The sequence below is a fragment of the Prunus dulcis genome, chromosome 8, assembly GCF_902201215.1.
Source record: "Prunus dulcis chromosome 8, ALMONDv2, whole genome shotgun sequence".
Lineage (NCBI taxonomy): Eukaryota > Viridiplantae > Streptophyta > Magnoliopsida > Rosales > Rosaceae > Prunus > Prunus dulcis.
Window position 1 is genome coordinate 5161970 of NC_047657.1, and position 24180 is coordinate 5186149.

The following is a 24180-nucleotide window of genomic DNA, read 5'->3' on the forward strand; positions in this document are numbered from 1 at the left end:
GTGTGCAAGTATATGCAAAAACATAGTTGTGATCTCATTTATAGAAACATGTCTTTGTATCTACAATCACCGAGTTGTGCAGCATGAAGTACAATTTGGTAAATGTATACCTATCCATACGGGTTGGTCTCTGCATCTCACATCACTTACATATACTATGCAATGAAAATTTCCAACTTTCCAAAAAGCTTTAGTAATATATTGTGATTTCAATGTGCACTTACGATAATGATTTTTGGTTATAATGTATACTATCATGTGCACCATATTGACTACATTAAACAAATACATAATATTGTCTAATATAAGAAACAATCTTTTTTAGTTCTAGACCATTTTTACGTGCTATTACAACATACTGGAAATCCTTTTTATAGAATTAAATTAGTGACAAACATAGTGTTCAATAATTAAAGAAACAAAGTTATTGTTGCATCATTATTATTAAAAATAGTAGAAACATCTCACATATATTGAACTCAATTTAATACAAAACTAGAGTAATAACTTAAAAAAAACAAATTTAAATAATAATTTGGTGAATGATGAAATTTGTTTAATACTACCAAATTTGTTTTAGATGTCAAACCAATGAAAGTGGGAACATTTTTTTTCCTCTGCCGTGTAAGTAGAATTACGTGATCACATTCATTAATGTTATCTCAAATTGATCTTACTATTACTATTAAAACAAGAAGGTAAAATACGTAAGGGCACAAATATAAGTAATTATTTTTAGATCTTTGTTTGGGGGTGGTAGAAATCCACCTAACTCGGGCAATTCCCTAAAGCACGTGAATTGGCCGGGCACGAGAAGAATAGCGGTCGGGGTTTGTTGAGGGAGCCGGGCTTGCGAAACTGCTGGGCACGGCTGGAGAAATATGGGCCTTGCGAGACGTAGCCGGGCAGTTCAAATGAAGAGGAAGATCTCGGCCGAGATTTGAGGAATTAGTGACCGGAAATGTCCGAGTTTTTGCGGCCGAAATGCTGGAGAGCTTGGGAGATCTCGGTCGGGATTGAAAGAGTCTCGTAGAGGTCGAGATTTTGAGCAGCTAGTGTCTCGGGCCAAATATGTGGCTGGAGTAGTTGGAAGGCTATGGGGCAAGCCAGAGCCCTGGTTTTTTGCCAGAGATTGCAACTAGGTTGCTTTTGGTTTTAAGAAGACAGGGTACATGAATAGTGGTGGCTGGAGCATTTGATATTTTTGCGAATTGGGCTGTAGGCTTTTCGGGTTGGAATCCATTTATCTCATTACATTCATATATATATATATATATATATATAATAATGAATGAATGCAAGTGGCGGCATTACATTCATATATATGAATGAATAATGCAAGATGCGGCTGGAGCCAATTTTCATTGTTATTTAATATACATATAATTTATATATTTATATATTTATATATATAAATGAAAGAATGAGAGTGGGCAGCCGGGTAGGAGAGTTTAAGTCCTCCTTATATTATTTTAGGTAATATATGTAATAAAAATGGGTGGCATTTTAAGGAAGCCCAGTTCTAAGCCACCAATTCGGAGCCCAGATTTTCGGAGGATTATGTGCACATGACGGAGGCCTCACAAGGAAAGAAATCAAGAAATTTGATTATCACTCCGAATGTTCCAAAGCAAGAAAGAATTAAGCATGTCATAATATTTTCAATCAATGCAATCCCACGGATTTATGGGGGCTTTGGAAGGAAAGAAGTTTTAAATGAGTTGACCTTTGGCCATTCAATGGCCAGCCCATGGGCTGACAAATGCCCTATATAAACCTCACCAAGAGAAGAAATCAGACAGACAACATCAGACAAACAAACCTATTGTTTGGGCCTAATTTGACACACCTAGCCCAGAGAAAACAAAAGCCCATGTCAAATTTGGGCAGCCACCAACATTCCTTCGAATTGGACCAAGACACACAATCAGCCCAGCACTGGAGGCCCAGAAGGATGAGACAAAATTAGACCCAGACAGTTCGGACCCAAATCGTGAACAAAGGCCCAAATCCAAAAGAAGCCCAGCCCAGGATCTGTCTAAAACATAAATAATAAAACTTGGGCCTCGGAAAAGCAGAGAAAAGAAAGAAATCAGCCCATGGTTCAAACTCGAATTTAGGCTTGCCATAATTAAAAAAGAAGAAGCCCAAACAGGAACAGACCCACGTGATGTTTCTATCTTCGAAAAAGTCAATATTGTCAACTGGGGTTAACAAAAGCAAGTGGCTAGGAGAAGACATCTCTGAATCCCTGCCACCAGAAGATCAAATCCTTTTTTATATATTCAGAGATATTGTTTTTACTCCGAAAAAAGGCACCATCTTTCAAAGGATACGCAGGCTAAAATTCTCAAAAAAGAGATAAGCAGGAAAACAGGGAGTTGTTCAAAACTGGAAAAGCAAACTGACCATCACGGTTGAGCTTTCACAAGGGGCAGTTGGGAATTAAAGAAGGGTCAGGTTCTCTTTCAAAATACAGGGAAGTGACTGCCGTAGGAATTGACCATTGAGAACTTATCTGCCAGAATTGAGAAAACCCCTTCTTCTTTGTATTTAATAAATGAAAAATCTTCTGAGAGTTTTGCCGCCCACTATTAAAAGAAAGAAACCCTACTCCAAAGCATTTCTTATAAATATAAGAGGGGGTGAACAGGGCAAAACACACACAAAAAATTCAACAATCAATCAAACAATCAAAAATCAACCAAAGGCAAAAAACTCAAAATGATCACTTGATCACTGAGAACCTTCAAACAAACTGGAGCAACCAAAAACTCATTTGAGACACAAAAGAAGCCAGCTATAGATCAAAACTTCCAAAGTTCAGACTTAGAGAAATAAGCCATTCAAAACGAGACTTCTCTCGTTACAAATTTGGTTCAGCAAAAGCCAAGACAAGCAGAGCTTGAGTTTTCACAAATATGAAAACCTCAACAAATTTTACAGTGCAGTTCCAATTTATTAAGTCCTCAAGTCCAGCCACTTCTGCCCTTTCAAACTGAAGAAGCCGCAGTTCTGCCCTCTCAAAAGCCTTCCAAGGCTTGAAGTAGATTAAAGCTCTGCTAAAATTGAACTTTGGTATCGATTTACAGTTGAAGCTAAGCAGTTGAAGTTGTTAAAACAGCTCAGTCCAGCACAGACATACTCAGTCCAGCCCGGATCAGAAGTTTCTACCCAAGCAGAAATGGGATTCCAGCCATCTTTTGTCTTTCTAGAGTTGATTTCTCCCTTCTTAAATTTGTAAAAAGCAGTTCTGCCTAAAACAGTCCACTTTATTATCATCTATTCTAGCCAGAACTACCATTTTTATACTGTGATAAATTATGAAGTCCTCACAAGTCTGAGGCAGGAAAAGAACTTACTTGGGAGATATTCCTCACCCAAATTCACAATCGCTTGTTTAGAAATCAGTAACTTGGGATGCAAGTTATCTGTTTCAAAGAAGTCTGCTAGGATTTTTTTATTGCTAGTAGTGGCAAGCACGCACACCAAAGAAAGTTGGCTTATTGACCAGTCAATGGTTTTCAAGGCAATGGGGAACTTTGCCCTTCCATCACAAGAATAAAAACCAAACGGGTGAACACTTATCTTTCGTCTCGCACTTTTCTTTTCCTAGACTTAAGATTTTACTTTTCAAGCACCTAGTGTAGTAAGTTCTTCCTTTTTCTAGTGTAAGTTTATATTTCCTTGTCATTTAAATTCTTGTTCGATTTACATTTTCTTGTCATTTAAATTCAAGTTTATTTCGTTTCTTTTACATTTCATTGTTATCGCACTTCAATTAAGTTTAATTTCAAGTTTGTTTATTTTATCGCTCTTATCGCTTTTATTTCGTTCTTGCTTTATTGATCGCTTTGATTTATTTTATCGCACTTCAATTCTTGTCTTTACGTTTATACGCATATTTAGTTTAATTGCATTATTTTTACATAAAACCCTAAAAATCACAAAAACATCCGTACGAAACCTAACCATCCTCGAGCCCGAGGAAGTGAAAGAATCTAGGCCAAGAGGAGGTTCCTTGCTTGGCCAATCAATCGTTTGGTCAGAAGTTAGAAGCGCAACACATCCATCTACTCACATTCCATTCAAGCCCAAATTCGGGGTTTGGTGGTGGCACGCCCCGCATTTAAAAGAAGAAGGACCAAAAGTTCCTTCCGTCAGCCTCCCCGGCCAAAAAAAGGGAAACATAATTTGGCACGCCCAGTGGGACCACTAGGTTTTGTATGGTCGTAAACCCTATGAGGAATCCTAGAAGAGATCAAGAATTTGAAGAATCTAGAATTCGGTCGGAATCAGAGACAAGCATGGCTGGTTCGCTCCCTACAAATACTCAGCCACAAAATGTTCCGACCGCTCAACAAGAGCAAAATGGCCCTGGCCGAAACGCAACTGTCGGCCACGACCAAATGTTAGTCGAAGATGTTACGAAAGTCGTTGGGGGACCAGTCTTGAGGCCGAATCCGGCCACTTCATTAGAACTCTAATAGCTCATGCGTGTCATGGAGACAATGGCACAGACGATGGCCACTGAAAATACTCAAATCAATGAGAGGTTTGATTGATGGTTAGGCCAACAGAATGGACAAAATGGGAACCAAGGGGCGTCTAATGAAGCACCAATAGCTGGGCCACAAGTGGAGGCCCAACCAAATGTCTTTGGAGTAAATCTGCCCCAACCTAATCCGTTGGCTAGGGTCAACCCAGTCCCAGTGGTTAATGTTCCGCCGATAGGCAACAACCCATATGCGGTGCCCGACCAATTTCAAAGTGTTCCCGCCATATAATCAATTCTGCCTACAAGCCCACCAAGGGGCTGGAGCCAATTTTACCGGGCCTCATATCAACCAATTTGCTGGAGTCAGTGGTTGGAATAATCCCAGCAGGAATGTTAATAACTCGTTGCTAGGGAATCAAGGAATTGACTGAGGTGCGGTCGAACAAATGATTTAAGATATGGTGCCCCATGCTAGAAGGATTGGTACGCCGGTCTACCGGAGGCCATATCCGGAGAACTTTGATCAAGAGGAATTTCCGAAGGGTTTCAAGTTCCGGATTTTGCACTATTTTTCGGAGATGGGCTCCAATCAACCGTTGAACACATCGACCGATTCACAGCCCAGTGTGCGGAGATTGGGCACCGTGAGGCCCTGAAACTAAAGCTATTTCGAGTACCCTTACGGGGGTAGCTTTCTCATGGTATGTTAAGCTTTCGCAGAACTCCGGCCCGAATTGGCAAGTTATGGAGCAAGTCTTCCACGACCAATTCTATTTACTGGAGCCGTAAGTCTCGATGGCCGACTTGGTGAAGATAAGCCAAAAGCCAAGTGAGTCGGTCCAAGAATATTTGGGGGATTTAAAGAAGCAAGGGCTAGGTGCACGGTCCATATGCCGGAGCACGAGTTTGCAAAATTGACCCAATTGTTACTTGACCTCCGAAAGAAATTCGAAGGAATTGAGTTTCGCGATATTTATGATCTCTTACTTCGGGTGGACTGATACGAAGCTCTTCTAAAGGATGAGCAACTAAAAGGGTGGTCGACACCACGGCCAACATTTTATAGGGATTCAACCAAACCTTCCGGGCCTAGGACTACGGCGGTCCACGCGGTGGACATTGAAGATATAGACTCAGAAGAAAGAGGTGATAAAGTTTACTTAGAGGAGGAAGAAGAGTCGGCCAGGGTAAACTTGGGCGAGATTGTGGCCAAAGGGCCATATGTGTGTGTGCAAGGCTTTGTCTAAAGCCTCTAAGGATCAAAGGTCGACCACGGCCCAAATGTCCAAGTTTAGTGGAACCTCCCAAAAGGCGGTTGTGGCAAAGTCTACGTTTGATATTTCTAAAACCGAAAAAAAATTTGACCAACTTTTGAAAGAAAAGATCATAAAATTGTCTAATGATCATGATATTCCGTCGGCTAATGAACTTAGAAATAAAACTTATTGCAAGTTTCACAATGTGTGGTCTCATATGACTAACAATTGTTTGGTTTTTCAGAATGCCGTGCAGGATCTTATTGATTGGAAGATCTTGAAATTTCCGGAGAAAGCTACAATGGGCGTCGACCAGAATCCTTTCCCAAATGCTCAAGTCAACATGGTGAATGGTAACTTCCCAATGCCAGACCAACGTAGGCCAAGGTTGGACTGGGTTGGCTCGGCAAAGGCTGCTACAGAAAGAAGGGCAAGGGAGATTCCGGCGGACCCTAAAGCAAAGGGCAAGGCCAAAATGTATCCTGAGGTGACCAAGGTTCTCGAGACAAAAGTTTCGACCAAGGAAGAACCTCTAAAGGCCATTGTGCTATGCAGTCGGTGCCAATGTGAGGTGACTCTCGAAGTGGTTCCACCAAAACCCAATGAGCCAACCAAGGAACCCACCAAGGGCTGATTAATGAGCAAACCAAGGATCAAGTCCAAGTGGGCAGATCCAGGAGTTTTGAAAGGAATATGATAACAAGTCCGACCGAGAATTACGGCCCACATAGCCCAAGGGGAGGAATGGAAGTGAGGCCAAACAAACGGGCATTGCATAAGTACCAAGATAGGTACAAGAGGCTGAGATATCAGCCGAAGAGGAGAAATCAACATGCCCCTCTAAGGTATGAAGACATTGATTCACCAGACTCAAGCCAAAACCGAAGCATGTGGATTTCGGTGGGAGAAGGCGAAAATCGAGATATGGCCTATGTGTCAAGACCCCGCCTCGCGAACGGTAGTGGTGTCCCAACTTTCAAGGTGCCAAACACAAAGGCGGGCCAATGGTATAGAAGCAAAGGCCCAAAACTCCCACTGGTACCTTTGAGCAAGACTCAAACGAGAAGGACTCAAAGGCAATATGCCACAACTTGCAAGATGGAGTTAGAATGGGCGGACAAGAGGCAAGTTCAACTTGACCGATTAGTCAAGCTTCGAGAGAAGCTTCAATTGGAGGAGTTAGAGTTGGCCAAGGCCAATGCTGTCGCTTCCTTGGAGGCAGACGCAGTCGAATAGATGAAAATACGTCGAGAATAGGTGAATGGCCGAGTCATAGTAACGGCCCCGAAAGAGCCAATCTCGGAGTTGGAGGCCCATTTGACTGGGGCTTTTGAGGCAAATAACTCTAAAGTAGAAATTAGTCACCCGACCAAGAAGAGAGGAGATAAACCTCTTAAGGTTCAAAAGGCAAGGGCAGCTCCACCGAAAGTGAAGCCTCCGGTCGCCAAGCCCCGGCCGTGACCAAAGTGGCTCAACCCACCAAGGTTGAGAGTAAAGAAGAAAAAGATCAAAACTTGGTCCAAGAAGCTGGGGATGAGCCCCATAAGATAGTAAGCGAGCCTAAGGCGGAAGAAGACCAAGTTATGGTCGACACCGAAGCTAATGTGGTAGAAGAAGAGGACGAGCACACGGCTAAGGAAGAAACTAAAGAGCCATTGGAAAATCTCGAAGGTTCGGCGGCCGAAGACGAAGAGCTTTATGGGGATGATGAGGAGTATGTTGACGACGAATACTTAGAGGATCTGTCGGAGGAAGCTATGGAATACTTAGAGAAAGAACACAATGAAGAGATGGCCAAGTTTGAGAATGAGCTAAAAGTGGGCAAGGTCAAAGTGAAGTTTGGAGACTTTGACGAGATAAATGCCATGGTTGTTACACTCCCACTATTTTTCGAAGCTCGGCCAGATCAACCAAATTATATGGACGAAGATATATTCGATAAGGTTGAGTCCATGGTCCAAATGGAAGGGGCCAAAGAAATTGAGGTGGCCCAAGAAATTCCAAAGGAAGCGAATGCCCAACCTTGCATCATGGTGCCCAAAAAGGAGGAAAAATTGCCTGAGAATGTGTGCTATGAGATGCCCACCAAGAAATGTCCTCCCACTTTAAGCCCTTGTATGTGGGAGCTCATTTCGATGGAGTTCCGATGAGCAAAGTCCTTGTGGATACGGGGGCCACAGTCAATATCCTACCAGCCTTAATCATGAAGAAGTTAAAGAAAGGCTTAGATGAGTTAATTCCGACCGAGACAACGGTCAGTGGGTTCGTGGGAGACACCACGACTCCAAAGGGGATTATCCCACTCCAAGTTAGAGTGGGGCAAAAAGTTAGAATGATTGCCTTCTTTATGGTCAAGACAACGACCCATTTCAATGGTTTGTTGGGCCGAGATTGGATCCATGGAAGCATGTGTGTGCCCTCTTCACTTTATCAATTTTTACAATTTTGGCACGAGGATAGAAGTGTAGTATTCAGGCTGATGCACGGCCCTTCCTGGCCTCCACCAATGCGGTAGAGGCAAAGTTTTATGAGGATGACATTGGGCAACTTTATTTTACGGGGTCAGATAGGAACGGCCGACCTACGGGAGTCTCGGCCCAAAAGTTGATAAACTTGGGGGCACATGATGCCCAAGCGGATGGGGAGCGCCCTACTGTAGCTAATTTTTTTCTCCCTCAATGAGTGATACAAACATAGAGGAAAAGCAGAAGGCCGCGGTGGAAGACACTTTGAGAAGGCTATATGGTTTTTGGGTCAAAAGAGCGGCTGAACATGGGTCCACCGCCAACTTGGTGGAATTTCTTCATGAAGGTCCGGAGAATGATGCACTCGAGCTCGAAGAAGTAGAGTTGGCGCCAAGCGAGATGGATGATTCAAATGCGAAAGTCCAAGACCCTTTGTTAGAAATCAACTTGGAGACGGAAGACGACCATCGACTGATCTACATTAGTGGTCTAATGGAGCCAGAACTTCGGGCCAAGATGAAAGAGCTTCTGAGAGAGTTGAAGGATTGCTTTGCTTGGGATTACACCGAGATGCCCGGATTGAGTCGTGACTTGGTCGAGCATCGCTTACCAACAGTGGAAGATTTCAAGCCCTTTAAGCAGCCGTCCCGCCGAATATCGGTGGAAGTAAAGTTACAGGTTAAGGAAGAAATTGTAAGGATTGTGAAAGCCAAGTTTATTAGGCCAGCTAGATATGTAGAATGGCTTTCAAATATTATACCTATAATAAAAAAATAAAAAAAAGGGGAGCAATAAGAATATGTGTTGATTTTCGCAATCTCAATCTTGCAACTCCCAAATATGAATATCCCATGCCCATGACCGACCTCTTAGTCGATGGGGCGGCCAAGCATGAAATTTTGTCCTTCATGGATGGGCATTCTAGTTATAACCAAATTTTTATAGCCGAGGAGGATGTCTACAAGATAGCCTTCAGGTGCCTCGGATCCATTGGAACTTTTGAGTATGTGGTGATGCCCTTCGGCCTGAAAAATGTCGTGGCCACATATCAACGGGCAATGAACGCCATTTTTCATGACATGATCGGTCGAAATTTAGAAGTTTACATCGACAATGTGGTTACAAAGTCGGAGTCTAGATTAGGTCACTTGGATGACCTTCAGTCAGCCTTTGAGAGAATGCGACGGCATCAATTGAAGATGAACCCAAAAAAGTATGCTATTGGGGTGTCCGCCAAAAATTTCTTAGGATTCTTGGTGCACCAAAGGGGGATTGAGATTGATAAAAATAAGGCGAAGGCTATCATTGACGGGCCCCCTCCAAAAAACAAGAAAGGTGTGCAAAGTTTATTAGAACAAATTAACTTTCTTCGAAGGTTTATAGCCAACTCCGCGGGAAAAATTGAGTCATTCTCATCTTTGCTAAAACTCAAAGATGAAGAGAAATTTCAGTGGGAAGAGACTCACAAAAGGGCATTCGACGCCATAAGAGTATTTGGCCAAGCCTCCGATGCTCCTTCAAGGACATGAGGTCTCCATCCCTGTATGACCGAAGTAGGCCTTCAGCCCCAGAATTTGGTAGGGCCTCGGTCGTGGTGGAAAAAGTGGCAAGGCGGGTGGAAGCCTCCGTCGAGGATATAAATGCATCCCACTGATCTAGGAATTCAAAAATATAACCAGAGGGCCAAAGGAATGTTTGTGAGGGCATAATATTTCGGGCGGAGGTATCTCCTACAAAAGTTGGAGGCTTAATCTCGTAAAGGTGCCCATCAAAAATTCAGAAGGCTAGAAATGCAAATCTTTAAAAAGAGCAAAAATAAATCATGGAGAGTAGCTTACTTTGGATGGGGCGTTGGGCCTTTTCTCTCCCCGCCCAGAATTTGCATCGGCTGATTTGGCCGAGCTCTCTCTCTCAATTATGTCGGCGAAAGGATTTTCCTTCCCGGCGGTGTCGGCTGAAGGATTTTCCTTCTCGGCGGTGTCGGCTGTGAGATCTGAAAGGTAAGAAAAAAAAGAGATAGCCAAAACTAAAATAAGGAAAAAGTATAAATATTTTACCTTTCGCTTGGGCCTTCTTCTTCTCTTTCTCTTGCTGAAAGACCAATGAGCATGGGCAATGCTTGAAGATCCTATCCTCCATCTCTGAGCATGATTGAGAAAACCAACCGGCCGACATTTCTTTCCACCAATGGATAAAAATATTAGAGTCACCAAACCGGGATCTCTAATCGGAATACTGAAGGATTTCACCAAGTCTTGGTTGAAATTCATCAAGGTAGTTACTTCTTTTGCATCCTTAAATTCCACCCACCAAGAGGAAAATAGGTTGACGGAATCCATGGGCGATATCGGGATGCTCTGTACAAAACCAAGCTAGCAGCCGGCGGCAGCGGGATAACAAAGCTCACCACCACAATGATAGTTATTACCTTTGTTCACCATTAGGCCTGATGAAAGATCTCGGCTGATGAGGATGCTTGCCCACATATTATGTCTCTCCTCTTTCGTCTCCGTCGTAGGATATGAGGAAAGTTCCAGGGCTAGATAATCCGGGAAGTGGTGATCTAGGCAAATGGAGAAAAGGGCGGACCCTGAAGTGCTTCATCGTTTGGGCAAATGGTGGTGGGACTTAATTCAGGAAAATATAGCTGGAGCCACAATTGAAAAATCCATATAGGGCCAGAAGCATGATAATCCATGGGTTTAGTGGTTACCTCACGGACCCTCTATAAGGATAAGAGGAGAAAAATGGGCCAAGAATATATTGGGCGGAGTTGGGAAAGGCATTGAGAAAGTAGGCAAATACTTGCTTGCCCAAGTCTTTGTCCATAGCCACTTTCATATCTTCAAAAAATTGTGCACTATCGTTTGGAATGGATTCCATCATACAAACATGGAGTAAAATCGAAGCAAAGAAAAATATAGTGAAGCAAACAAGATTCGAATCAAGAACGCGAAGAACATCATGGCACTATTCACATATTCAAAGTTTCAAGTCTAAACTTTTGAAGGCTATAGATGCATTAAAATCATACCAAAATCAACCAAGAGTTAGTGCAACATACCTAGAAACTTGCAAATTTCAAGTTTGACGTTGATTCGAGTGGATTTGGTGTGTGAAATGATAATGTGAAGATAAAGAGGATATGGGTTTTGGAAAACCTTCTAAAAGCCTATAGCTATGGTGGAAGTGTGTTATGTGAAAATGAAAGAGAACACTTGGATATTTGTAATATCTAGGGTTTTTAACGGATAGGAAGTTCAAAAGTCCCTCCAATTTAATTGGTATCTTCCTAAATTCCAACCCGATTCAAAATTTAATAACTTGTAAGGCAAGCAAAAACTCGCAAACTTCAGAAATTGAAAGGTCTTGGGTTTCGATTTGCCTACCTCTACACCAATTCTGAGCTAAACAAATCGGGAGGCAATGTTTGGGGATGGTAGAAATCCACCTAACTCGGGCAATTCCCTAAGTGAATTGGCCGGGCACAAGAAGAATAGCGGCCGGGGTTCGTTGGGGGAGCCGGGCTTGCGAAACGGCTCGGCACTGCCAAAGAAATATGGGCCTTGCGAGACGTAGCCCGGCAGTTCAAATGAAGAGGAAGATCTCGGCCGAGATTTGAGGAATTAGCGACCGGAAATGTTCGGGTTCTTGCGGCCAAAATGCTGGAGAGCTTGGGAGATCTCGGGCGGGATTGAAGGAGTCTCGTAGCGGCCGAGATTTTGAGCAGCCAGTGTCTCGGGCCGAATATGTGGCTGGAGTAGTTGGAGGGCTATGGGGCAGGCTAGAGCCCTGGTTTTTTGCTAGAGATTGCGACTAGGTTGCTTTTATTTTTTAGAAGAGAGGGCATATGAATAGTGGCGGCTAGAGCATTTGATATTTTTGCGAATTGGGTTGTAGGCTTTTCGAGTTGGAATCCAATTATCTCATTACATTCATATATATATAATAATGAATGAATGCAAGCGGCGGCATTACATTCATATATATGAATGAATAATGGAAGATGCGGCTGGAGCCAATTTTCATTGTTATTTAATATACATATAATTTATATATATAAATGAAAGAATGAGAGTGGGCAGCCGGACAGGAGAGTTTAAGTCATCCTTATATTATTTTAGGTAATATATGTAATAAAAATGGGTGGCATTTTAAGGAAGCCCAGTTCTAAGCCACCAATTCGGAGCCCAGATTTTCGGAGGATTATGTGCACATGACGGAGGCCTCACGAGGAAAGAAATCAAGGAATTTGATAATTACTTCCAATGTTCCAGAGCAAGAAAGAATCAAGCATGTCAGAATATTTTCAATCAATGCAATCCCACGGATTTAGGGGGGCCTTGGAAGGAAAGAAGTTTTAAATGAGTTGACCTTTGGCCATTCAATGGCCAGCCCATGGGCTGACGAATGCGCTATATAAACCTCACCAAGTGAAGGCATCAGACATACAACATCAGACAAACAAACTTATCTTTCGTCTCGCACTTTTCTTTTCCTAGACTTAGGATTTTACTTTTCAATTGCGATACGAAAGCACCAGCAAACTCACCATTTAATTTTACAAACATACCAGTTGAATTGAAGTTGGAAATTGGATCATGAGGCAACTGAACATGCGTAATGTTCGCACCGTCCCTAATAATTCCCTCATTAACTCGCAAAATCTTCTTTAGTGTGGAAGATGCAAAGTCGTGTGTTTCATGGTTTCGGTTTTCAGAAATGGTCACCGTTTCAGCTTCATTCACGAATTGCAAGTTCCGTTCACCTCCACTGCTTCCTTCTCGTCAACCCCAGTCTCAGCCACACGTGGTGGTAACTTAGCCTTGCCATGAGTTTCATTTAGCAAAGGGGTTTTGCGTGAAAAAGTCCTTCTTCTCCATCCTTGCAAATTGGGACCTTCCAATTCTGCTCTTAGCCAAGAGCCATACGGCCTTGGTTCAGCTTCCCTCAACGTTGCATGTACCCCACAGTTTTTCTCTGTATGATCAAGATGTCCACAAATATAACAAAACATTGGTAAACGTTCATACTATAGTCTTACTTCTATTAGGCCCTTCTCAGGAAGTCAAATTTTTAAAACCCGTATTAAAGCCTTGGTGACATCCAAACGAACTCTGATGCGTAAAAAAGAACCCATGCAAAGTCCAGTATAACTCTCTTTAGTTTCAATATGACCACCTAACGATCAACCAATCAGCTCTCCAACAACCAGATTCATGTAAAGGACATGTAAATCATGGACTTGGACCCAAAAGTCCTGAGTTGTGAGAGGAACCGTTGCCGGATTACAGAGGCCATCGTTGTCTGCAAGCAGCAATAAAGCCTTATCAAAAGTCCAGGGACTTCCGTGGAGAACTCGTCATTTATCAGATTCACATGAAAAAGTGAAAAGGAAACGATTGGCATCTACACACGAGATGGATACACCATCCTTCAGACGCCATATTTTCTTCATGGTACCAATAAACGCTGTCTTATTAACATTCTCAGTAAGCAGTTTGCCTACCAGAGAGTACAAATCAGAAGCCACTCCATCAAACAAACTCCCACCAAGATCCAATTCTATTTCTTCTTCTTCTTCAGATAAAGCAAACTTAGTGGCAAAACGATTAAGAACCTCATCCATAATTGCTGCCAGCAGATAGAAAGAGAAAAGGACTCTCAGAAAACTTCCTGACCTATCAAAACTTCACTCTAGGTTTGACAACTGTAACAGTATTCAGCTTTGGCTAGCTAAACTCTCACAAGGGGAGAGACTCTTATTTTCCTTTAGTTAGCTGTAAGGATTGCTTAGCCAACCTTCAAAAGGGTAATAAAAGATATACTTTATTGCATTTCAATTTGGCCATAACACTAATACAAAAATACAAATTTGATTCACAATCATAAGGGCTTATAAAGTCTAAATGGTTAATAGCATTTACTGTTTGCGATTTACAAGTTTGCACTTGAGGTCCTAAGGCCATCTCCAGTCATAGGGCTAAATGCAGTCCAGGGCTATAAATTTAGCCTTTCAAAACATTAATTTTTTAAAGAATAGTGTAAGGCTAAATTTTTCAATCTTCAGCCATACAAGACTATATTTTAGGGTCCTTCATATTTTATTATTTTGAGAAAAACTATGGTACAACACTCATACATTCCACAACTACGTATTGTTTAATTTAATTAAACTACTATTTATAGACAATATTCCATATATGACACGTATACATTGATAACATTTAAAAAGGCTATTTTTTTAAAAAAAATTCCTAACGGAAGCGCTTACGTCATCAATGATGTTAGCGTGCCTTTAATATTTGCTGTTGGATATGCATTTGTACGAGATGTTTTGTGTTCTTACCCACATTTGATAATTTTTTTCTTGAAAAGTATATGCATGGGGCCCACAAAAATATTTGGCCTAAGCCAAAGCTGGACTACAATTGGCCTGGTTGGAGGGCTAAAGGGCCCTCTAAATTTGGCCAAAAAATTTTTTAGTCCACGACTGAAGATGGATTTTGTATTATTTTATGCCTATATTTGGCCTATAGCTCATGACCGGAGCTAACACCCTCTCTCAATATAGCTTGTATTAAAAAAGAAAAGAAGAAGAAAAAAAAGAAAAAGGTTTCCAAATCGAACAACCCACCCAATAATGATTTGGCTTCGCTTGGCTTGGCTTGGCTTCTCCACTCACTTTACCTCAAACCAAACTGAGCCCAATTGATTTGGCTGCTATTTTGGGAGACGAAACCAAATTAAACCAGATCATACCCAATCCCCTCAATTCAATACAAATCGCAACTCTGAAGATAATAATTTTACAATATAACAAGAAGTAAATAATCAAATCAAATTCTGACCACCAAAAACCAAAAACCCCAAAAACTGGGGAACGTCATTTACAGGCGCTCCCGCAGCCACCGGAGACCGACGGCAATGGCGGCCACCGCGTCTTCAGCCGCAGCCAAACCCCTTCCTTCCTTGGACTTCTCGGCCGATTCTCCGCCACTCAGACTGGTCCTCACCCCGGATCAGTACAAGTACTGCTCTCAGGCACTCAAGTTCTTCAAAGACAAGCTCCAGACTTCTGACCATATCCACCAGGAGTTCGCTCAGCTACAGGTCTTTTTTGCTCGTTGTGTTTTTAATTTTTCACAAAATAAATTCATTAAAATTTCTCATCAATGCTAGGCGAAGAGGATAACATCATCTGATATGAAGAGAAGTTGCACTGTGGCTCTTGATAGTGTCAATTTGAGCAAAAACCGATACACCGATGTCTTACCATGTATGCTTCAATCTGGGTTTTTATTTTTTATTTTATTTTATTTTTAACATTTCACAGTTTACATGCTCAAAAATTGGATTTCATAGTTGGGTTTGGTTTTTTGTTGTTGAAAATTCAGTTGACACAAATCGGGTTGTTCTCAACTCCTGTAAGGATTACAGACCTTCAGCAAGGGGCTACATCAATGCCAGCTTAATCTCGGTATAAAAATTATGTTCTCTAGATAAATAATTGTATTTGTGTTTGGAATTAGAAATGATATAGTAGGCGGCTTAGCAACACATTAATGACTGTTCAGTAGTGGTTCTTAACTGTAGACTGGTTCCTCCGAAAGCATTTCCCGGTTTATAGCAACACAAGGTCCACTTCCGCACACCTACGAGGACTTCTGGGAGATGGTACTTGAGCAGCGTTGCCCTGTGGTCATTATGCTTACTCGCTTGGTCGACAATTACAAGGTACTTTCCTTTGTTGAGTTGCAGATAATTGTTCTTGGGCATCTTCTCATTGGAAGATATACAGTTATAGAGACTTTGATTATTATGCAAAACTGGAATAAGCAGCTGTATTCTAGGTTTTACAACCCTTTCTGAAAGATCCTACCTACTGATTCTTGAATTTATGTGACATATTTTCTTCATAGCAAACATTCGTACAAATGTCAGTTTGTCGTTTTATGCTTTTGATTGTAAAACAACAACTTCATTTCAGATTAGGTGGATCAATAATTGTACAAAACTTTACCATTATTATTTTATCCTAATTTCTAATCTTTTCCCATGCATTTGCAGATGGTTAAGTGTGGAGATTATTTTCAGGCTGAAAATGGCCCTAGAGAATTCGGTAATATATGTATAGCCACTAAGTGGCTAAGAACTACTGAAACTTCGTTAGAATTGCGCCTTCTGGAGGTGAACTATAAAGAGGTAAGGCATTGCATAATTTGCATTCTTGTCCAGGATATGAATGTCTGTTAGATGAATAGTAAAGCATATAACTAGAACTTAAGCTTATCAGTTGTCTTATTTCCTTTAGGCTTAAGAATGTTGTGCAATTAATGTCAGAATGATGTAATGGTGCTTGATTGGTTAGAAGAAACAGAGCAAATTCTTTCCTTTAGGCTTGCTTATAACTTTAGTGAGGCATTAGCTTTAAGAATGTTATCAAATTGATGTCAAAATTTTGTAATACTGTGTGCATGCTTATGACTTCATTCAGGCATTAGCCTTGAGAATGTCTTGCAATTAATGTCGGAATGATGTAATAGTGTGTGATGGGTTAGAAGAAGAGTAAGATCTTTCTTTTTAGGGTAAATTGCGAGAATGGTCCTCAAACTTGTATGTGGTGTACATTTTGGTCCCTAAATTAAATTATTAGTCCAAATGGTACATAAACTCTATTTTAATCGCTCATTTGATCCAACCGTTACATTTTCTGTTAAATGTAACCAAATTTTAGGGGTAAATACGACTTTTCATAATTAACAAATAAAATAGGGTTAAAATAAATACAAAATTAGAAAATAATTGAAGAAAAAGAGAGGAAAAAATCATGAGGCCCAAACCCCCTCCCTTCGATTTCTTCTCCCATATTCCAATTACTGAGTTTTTATTTTATTTTTTTATTATTTTTTTATTTTAACGTACGAAATGACCAATTTGCCCTCATATTTAACAGCAATATTGACAGAATGTAACGGTTGGATCAAATGGGCGATTAACATAGAGTTTATGTACCATTTGGACTAATAATTTAATTTAGGGACTAAAATGTACACCACATACAAGTTTGAGGACCATTCTCGCAATTTACCCTTCTTTTTATTTGATATTAATTCTTAGTCATTCATGAGTTGTTGCATCATTTTTTATCTTTATTACATCGCATTCTGAAGGTTAATAACCAAAAAGAAAAGAGAAGAAGAATAAAAAAACAAGAGATCTGATCTCCTGGTTTCCAAACAGATTTTTTTTATATTATTTCCGTCTGGACTCTGTTTTGACTGTCGATGCACGTTTCTGCTTAATAACAACTTTTGAATTATGACATGTTCTCCTTTTCCATAGTGTCTGAGAACAATGATTACTAGATGCGCTAGTTTAAGGCCTTTTATCTTTAGTTGACTGAATTTGACTTTGGAGTGTATGCGTGAGTCGTTTTGATGGATCTGAATGTGGTAGCAGTATATGGCACTTATTTTGGGCCTTGTTATGTTGTTCGGTATTTATGCATGGCCTTTAGTTGTCTTAAGTTTGGTTTTAGAGATTCTCCTTTCTCTTTTTTTCCCATTTAGAAATTGATTTAAGATGCCTGACCTTTTGTCTCCCGATTCACTTTTACGTTCATGTGAAAAGAAAATAAGGCTTCACTTTTTGGTTCTTATCATGTTCCTTACATTGAGCGGTTTTAATATAAGAAGGCATTGGGAGCCTTCTTGTCTTTTAATTAATAATATATACATACATATGCTTTGATGCAGTCCTGTTGACCTGTAGACTCAGAGGTTCATTATTACTTGTTATTGTTGCAGTCAGAGGAACCACCCATGTCTGTATTGCATATTCAGTATCCTGAATGGCCTGACCATGGAGTTCCCGAGGACAGGATTGCTGTCCGTGAAATCTTGAAAAGACTATATGAAGTACCACCAAATCTTGGCCCCATTGTGGTGCACTGCAGGTTAAAACTCTTTTTTATGACTTTCATATATGTCTCAATGATGTTTGGTAAATTATATATACATGTTTGCCTGACACGCTGCTTCTCTTGCTCAGTGCAGGTATTGGGAGAACTGGAACATACTGCACAATTCATAATACAGTCCAAAGAATTCTAGCTGGGGACATGTCTGCGTTAGATCTTGTTGATACAGTAACCACATTTAGGTCTCAGCGAATTGGAATGGTCCAAACACGGGTATCTTCTTCCTTGTTTGTCTAAATATTTACTGGTTTAATTACTCTTTTATTTTATAATTAATACGAACTTTATTTGCTTGAGTTATTCGTTACGTGCAAATTCTTGCAGCTTTCATAGTAGAATACACAACATGTCAAAAACATCAGTAAATGCTAAACAAAATGGAAATTATATGAATTACCCGATTCCTGTCTCACAGTAATTTTCTGTACAAAATGGAAATTCCCATTGGCCTATAAATATATTGCATGCCAACACCATGGTGGCATCTTTCACCCCAAAAAGATAGATTGCGTAAAGCAGAAAAGAGTAAATGAAAAACTATTTAAAGTTTCTTTTTAGGCCCTGTTCGGTAATGCTTTTGTTTATGCCTTTTAGTTAAAGACAGAGAGGCAATGTTTGGGAGGAATAAGGGAGAAATGAAGTAAAACCTTGAAAGAAGAAAATAGTTGAAATTGTTTTTAGTTTTTGGTTTTTGGTTTTCATTTTAGGTACCATTCCATTCCATTCCTTCCCTCCTTTTCCTCCCGCTTTTATTCCATTCATTTCCTCCCTATCTTAAACTGAAAAATAAAAACTTGCCAACGAGGGTTGGTAGAGTTGGTAAGGATTGTTATCTTTGCTATCAAGGCCTAGGTTCGAGTCCCGCTGCCGACAATCCCCCTTGGTGGGTAATCTATAAAAACCAAAAAATGGGCTAAGACCCCCTCTGCAAGTCCTCAAAGAGGCCTTGGTATGCCCTGACCCTGGGATAGGGTAGCTCCTCTCCCCCTAAACTTTTTTTCACCAAAAAAAAAAAAAAAAACCTAAAAAACTAAAAACTAAAAACAAAATTGTTACCCAATGGCCCCTTAGTTTTATCATCTCTCATCTCACTATCCTCTCAATTTTCCTTTCTCTATTTTTAATTAAAATTAAAAAAAAAAAAAACTAAAATGTGACGTCCTTTAGCAAACCGCGTGAGGTGTAACTTGTAAGTGTCGTGAATTAAACCACAATGTTTGTTTCATAATTTTCCAACTGTAATTACAATTTTTGTTTGTTTCTTTAATATTTGTATTTCTTAAAATTTGTTGTTAGAAATTTTGGTCTTTGTCAAAATTGTAGTGTTTTAAAATAATATGTTGATGCACCCTTAAAGAAGACCTTGTCTCCGCCCCTGAGAGTATGGCTACTAGATACTATGTGGAAAATTATTAGAAAATTGATGAATCTGACACTTGGTACCTGCATCCAGAATGGTGGGAGGAATTGGGAATGAGTGTGGCGAAATACTAAAATAGCCACGCATGTGCGTGTAAATGGAGGGATGTTTGCAATTGGACTGGATTTGTGGACGGAATGAAACACAGTGATGAAATGGGGAGTAATAGAAACACGGTGAACCAAAATTGAATTTGGGGCAAAACAGTGACCTAAAGTGCATTTTACCCTTTTTTAGATGGACTTCACTGAATTCTTCATCATTTTTTATTTCAAGAATCCGATTATTGATTGAATCTGGGCCAATTCATTGGCAAATGATAAATCTACCGGTTTAACACAAAAATTCTTCTTCATTTTTTATTTCTCTTGTAGACAATTTAGTTTCCTTACACTAATTTTTTGCCAAGTATGCTTTTTGTGTACGTGGGTTGTGCCTCCTTGGTGCTTTTGAATAAATCTCATTACTTATGAAAGAAGTATGTAGGGCATTTTCTTGTTGATGCCATAGGCTTTGCTGTTAGTGAGTTTGTTCTGTGATTACTTATGAGGGTTAGTACCTGAGCTGAAGTTACTGACCCAAATTTTTTGAGGGGATTGTTGTGCTTAAAAACTCTGTTGGTTAAAATCTATAAATGATTAAGACAAACCAGAATTTAACAAGAGTTTCATAGAAGTCAATCTAGGAAAAACAATCAGAGTGTTAGAGAATGGCACTTCAATATCTGCTGAATTTTGGAGGTTTTGGTTGGATTTTGGATCTTATCTAAACTGCCTAATCCTAATATTTGATAAAAAAATGTCACAAATATTTCAGAGTACTGGTTTGTTTTGTTGTAAATATTTCAGAATACTGTTGTCTGTCTCATTTTGTGCCAACATTTTCTTACAAGAATTGTTCCAACTCTCTCCAATTTGTGGTTCATTAGGAGCAATATTTTTTCTGTTATTCTGCCATCGTTGATGAATTGGAAGACCTCGTCTCAAATGAGCTCAATAGAGGTATTCCCGTTATTACTGTTAAATTCTTGTGTTTTAAAAGAAGAGTGTCCACAGCATGGTTAGAATTGCGTAATAGCTTTTCTGGTCAGCAAGTTTGTAGAACATTTTGACATGTAGCTCTAGTGTTAATCATGAATAAATATGCGCTGCTTTCTGCTATTTTTGTGGCAGCTTGATCAATAACAAAAATGCTCCATAATGCTGGAAGTGCTCGACCTACTTGCTTATTGAAGAACTGTGTGATGCATCATTATTCTGGTGGAACAAATAGTGCTGCTAACAGCTAATTAAGTCTCCCCGAATCATCTGTTCCACGATTTTTTTAACACGAAGGCACCATGGATCTGAATAGTTAGGCATTTCAAAGGTCCTGTTTGCCGCGCCAACAAGTCTACCTGTATGTCTAAATCATATAACACTGATACTCATGAGTTTCTATTCATTGCTAATTGTTATTCCTGGTGAACATTTTTTTCCTTTCCTTTTTATTTGTTTTTGTTAGTGCAAAGGCCGTTAGGAGGGGCCGTCCATAACAAAAGCTTATTACTTTCACTTTTCTGTTCAGACATCTAATTTGATTTTAAGACTTTATGATTTCATATCATAGGGGGAGACTTTGTTTGATGACAGGGAAGTTTGGTGCAGAATATGGGTTTTGTGAATGTGGATTCCTAATTTGGATGATGAATGTGCGAAGATTTGTATTTATCTTCTTAAGCATGGAAGGAGTTAAAAATTAGGTTTTTGTATCTTGTTTTTATTTGTCTTTTTGCCTAACCCACTTTACGTATTAGAACTAGAAATTAAGGGTTGGTTACTCCTCATTTGGCTTTATTTTAAAAAAATTAGGGTCTAATTATTAGGGTTTCCTATATTAAGAATATTTTAGAATTATTTTTATTATTATTATGAGATTAGTTGTAAGAGAATTGGACTTTTTAACATGTGAACTGAATTCGGTTGAAAATATTGATTGGAAAATTTTCTAATTCTCTTTGTTCTAGTTCATACTCTCTCCCTTTCGTTGTAATAGTGTTTTAGACTTGTAGACAGATAATTGCTTAACCATGAAGAAGACATAAATAGAGGTGGAGTGTAATTAGGGATTTGATAAAGCTTGTCCTAGTTTTGCTTTAGGCTCCCAGTATTTTGACCATCTAAATCCATTCGGTTGAGAGACTCATAACAGTTGGCTCACTCCTTGCTAAATAACATGGACTTGCTTAGATTAGCTTCACCTTCACAAATTGCGTGCGCATTTTGTTAACAAGTTTTCGAAACATCTAAACGCGGTTATACTTGAGCATCAGAAACTAAACCCGAAGTTCTAGATCGAACTCAATTCTCAGACATCTGAAAACATCAAGATCATGCGTGCCCACAATTTGATGCATCTACTTCGGCATCCGAAACTCAAAATTTGAATCATCCCTCACCAATACTTGTCATTTTATAAAATATAAACTTATAAGTCAAAAACTCGGACCCGCTATTTAGTATGCGACGTTATGAATATGATTTGTTGGGTTGATGAACATGAAAGAGATAACTCCAATTGAATTCAATACATGAAATTTGAAATTATGATCACTTTTAACAAAGTCAGTGTCGCTAAACCAAATGATTATTTGCAAGTATAAAAATTTTGACTCTATAAATTGTTATAGATTGTAAGAAAACAAAATTTGTTATGCGAGTCTGAATGTCTTGGTCTTGGAGAATGCACAAGCTCATCAAAGACAGACTCAATTTTCACACATAGAGAAACGTGTGAAATGGAGATAACACTCTTTCACTATCTCTAACTAATCACAATATACTACACGTAACAATTTGTGATTGACCAATACTATTCCCGTCTCACACAAATTTTTCTGTTAGTATAAGACCCAGAGTACTTTTCATTTAGTTGCTGCTGCTTATGCAGATCTAGACCACACTTTAGACTCTAGGAGGATCCCACTTGATATTGTCCGTAAAACTTGCTTAACTTGTTGACTGTGGTAAGCTTTTTGTTTTGATAGAAGTCAAAGAGTGGCACCATTTTCGGGCGAGAAATTGTCTGAGTCTTGCACAATCTTTAAGACCTTGCATCTACTTACACGTTTCCATATAAAATATTATATGCTTTATCCATATAATATTATACACAAGTAACAACGGATGGAATTATAGAAGGAATACCATTCATAATTATTACAAAATGACCAGAGTTTCAACATCATGTCTAGCCTTAATTCCTGATAAAATTGCACAGAAAGTGACATTTTCATCACACACAAAATATGCATATACCTATACAATATTATATAGCAGTATAGAAATCATTTTATTATTGTTTGTAAGCAATTTTACCAAGCACTATCATTCTATTTTTGTTTTTGTGTTCTGGGTGATTCTACCTTGAAACAGTTATTTTTCTCTCTTTTTTTCTCTCTTTTTACATGACTCTCAATGTCAGAAAAAATTGACTATACATATAACTCAATATGTGAGAAGAGAGATGAAAAAAAAAAGCATATATACCCGTGACATGCAAGTTTTATTTGTAGTGATGCTCTATGTGCTTTTAAGAGGATAAAAACAACATTTTTCTTGTGTGGCTAAGTTTGACTCCTTTCCTGAGATGAAAAAAAAAAACCCCAAAGAATTTTTCCTAAAGTCGTTTGATCTTCAAGGGTACGCACTTGACTTGGTCTTACTGAAAACAATGGCAATCAAGACATGCACTATACAATACCATTACAATGCATGTGGGCCATGATCTGAAAATGGCATCATAAAAACATTGAAAAGATGGACGGTCTAGATTTATTTGATGAAAGTGATACACATAAGGGTGCACACATTATGTGCTCAGATCAGAAGAATCCAAATGTAAAACTTCACGTCCGTCGTTTTCAAAGAACCCTACATCTCATGACTCCTCAGTTGACCCGACAAGAGCTAATCATAAAGCTACAAAGAAGTCCTGCAACTGATTTTGGATTTAATCAAAGACAAAGCATAGCATAGCATTGCTTACAAGAAAGCATGGGTCTCATTATTAAATGCTGAAAACTACATCTTCTTTGGTCGCATTTGTGTAAACCCAAAAAAAAAAAAAGAAAAAAAAGTCCTTTCTTTAGCTTGACACATATGTCCTTGTCCTTGACCTTGTTTGCAAGAAATTTCTGGTGTTCATATGGCTACCAAGACCAAGAATGTTAGAATCTATAATGAAGTTTGGCAATTTGTCAATGTATGTGAATGTCAAGATAAATACGTTGATTGGACAAGAATAGCAATGACGTATAGTATTGGTTGAAGGCACAAACTGATTAGGCTAGTGTTCTCAATCGAAAAGTTGTCTTCAAATTTTGACAATCTACTTCAATCAAAAAAGTTATAATTATAGGAGTACTTTACAACCACGGTTACGATAGGAATGAACAACTTTTAAAAGGGGATCAAAATAGTCGTCGGCATCTTATGGATGACGGTTGTTGAATAAATAAAAATTAATAAATACATTGTTTGTGTGTTCCGAGTAGGCTATATGAAAATGATTTGGAATTT

At 39.3% G+C, this 24180-nt stretch overlaps 1 protein-coding gene across 2 annotated transcripts; it reads left to right on the forward strand.

Annotated features, from left to right (window-relative positions):
* The first annotated feature begins 14865 nt into the window (after positions 1–14865).
* Positions 14866–21330, forward strand: LOC117637883 (protein-tyrosine-phosphatase PTP1). Of its 2 annotated transcripts, XM_034372930.1 has the most exons (9): positions 14872–15332; positions 15402–15498; positions 15617–15699; positions 15816–15956; positions 16290–16424; positions 18029–18177; positions 18273–18414; positions 20550–20622; positions 20794–21330. In XM_034372930.1, exons 1-9 carry the CDS (start codon positions 15147–15149, stop codon positions 20796–20798), a joined length of 1011 nt encoding a protein of 336 aa, XP_034228821.1. In that variant the 5' UTR covers positions 14872–15146; the 3' UTR covers positions 20799–21330. The 2 variants fall into 2 exon arrangements, 1 of the variants encoding a protein (XP_034228821.1); XR_004587238.1 differs by lacking the exon at positions 20794–21330 and having other exon boundaries at positions 14866–15332; positions 18278–18414.
* Positions 21331–24180: the final 2850 nt, after the last annotated feature.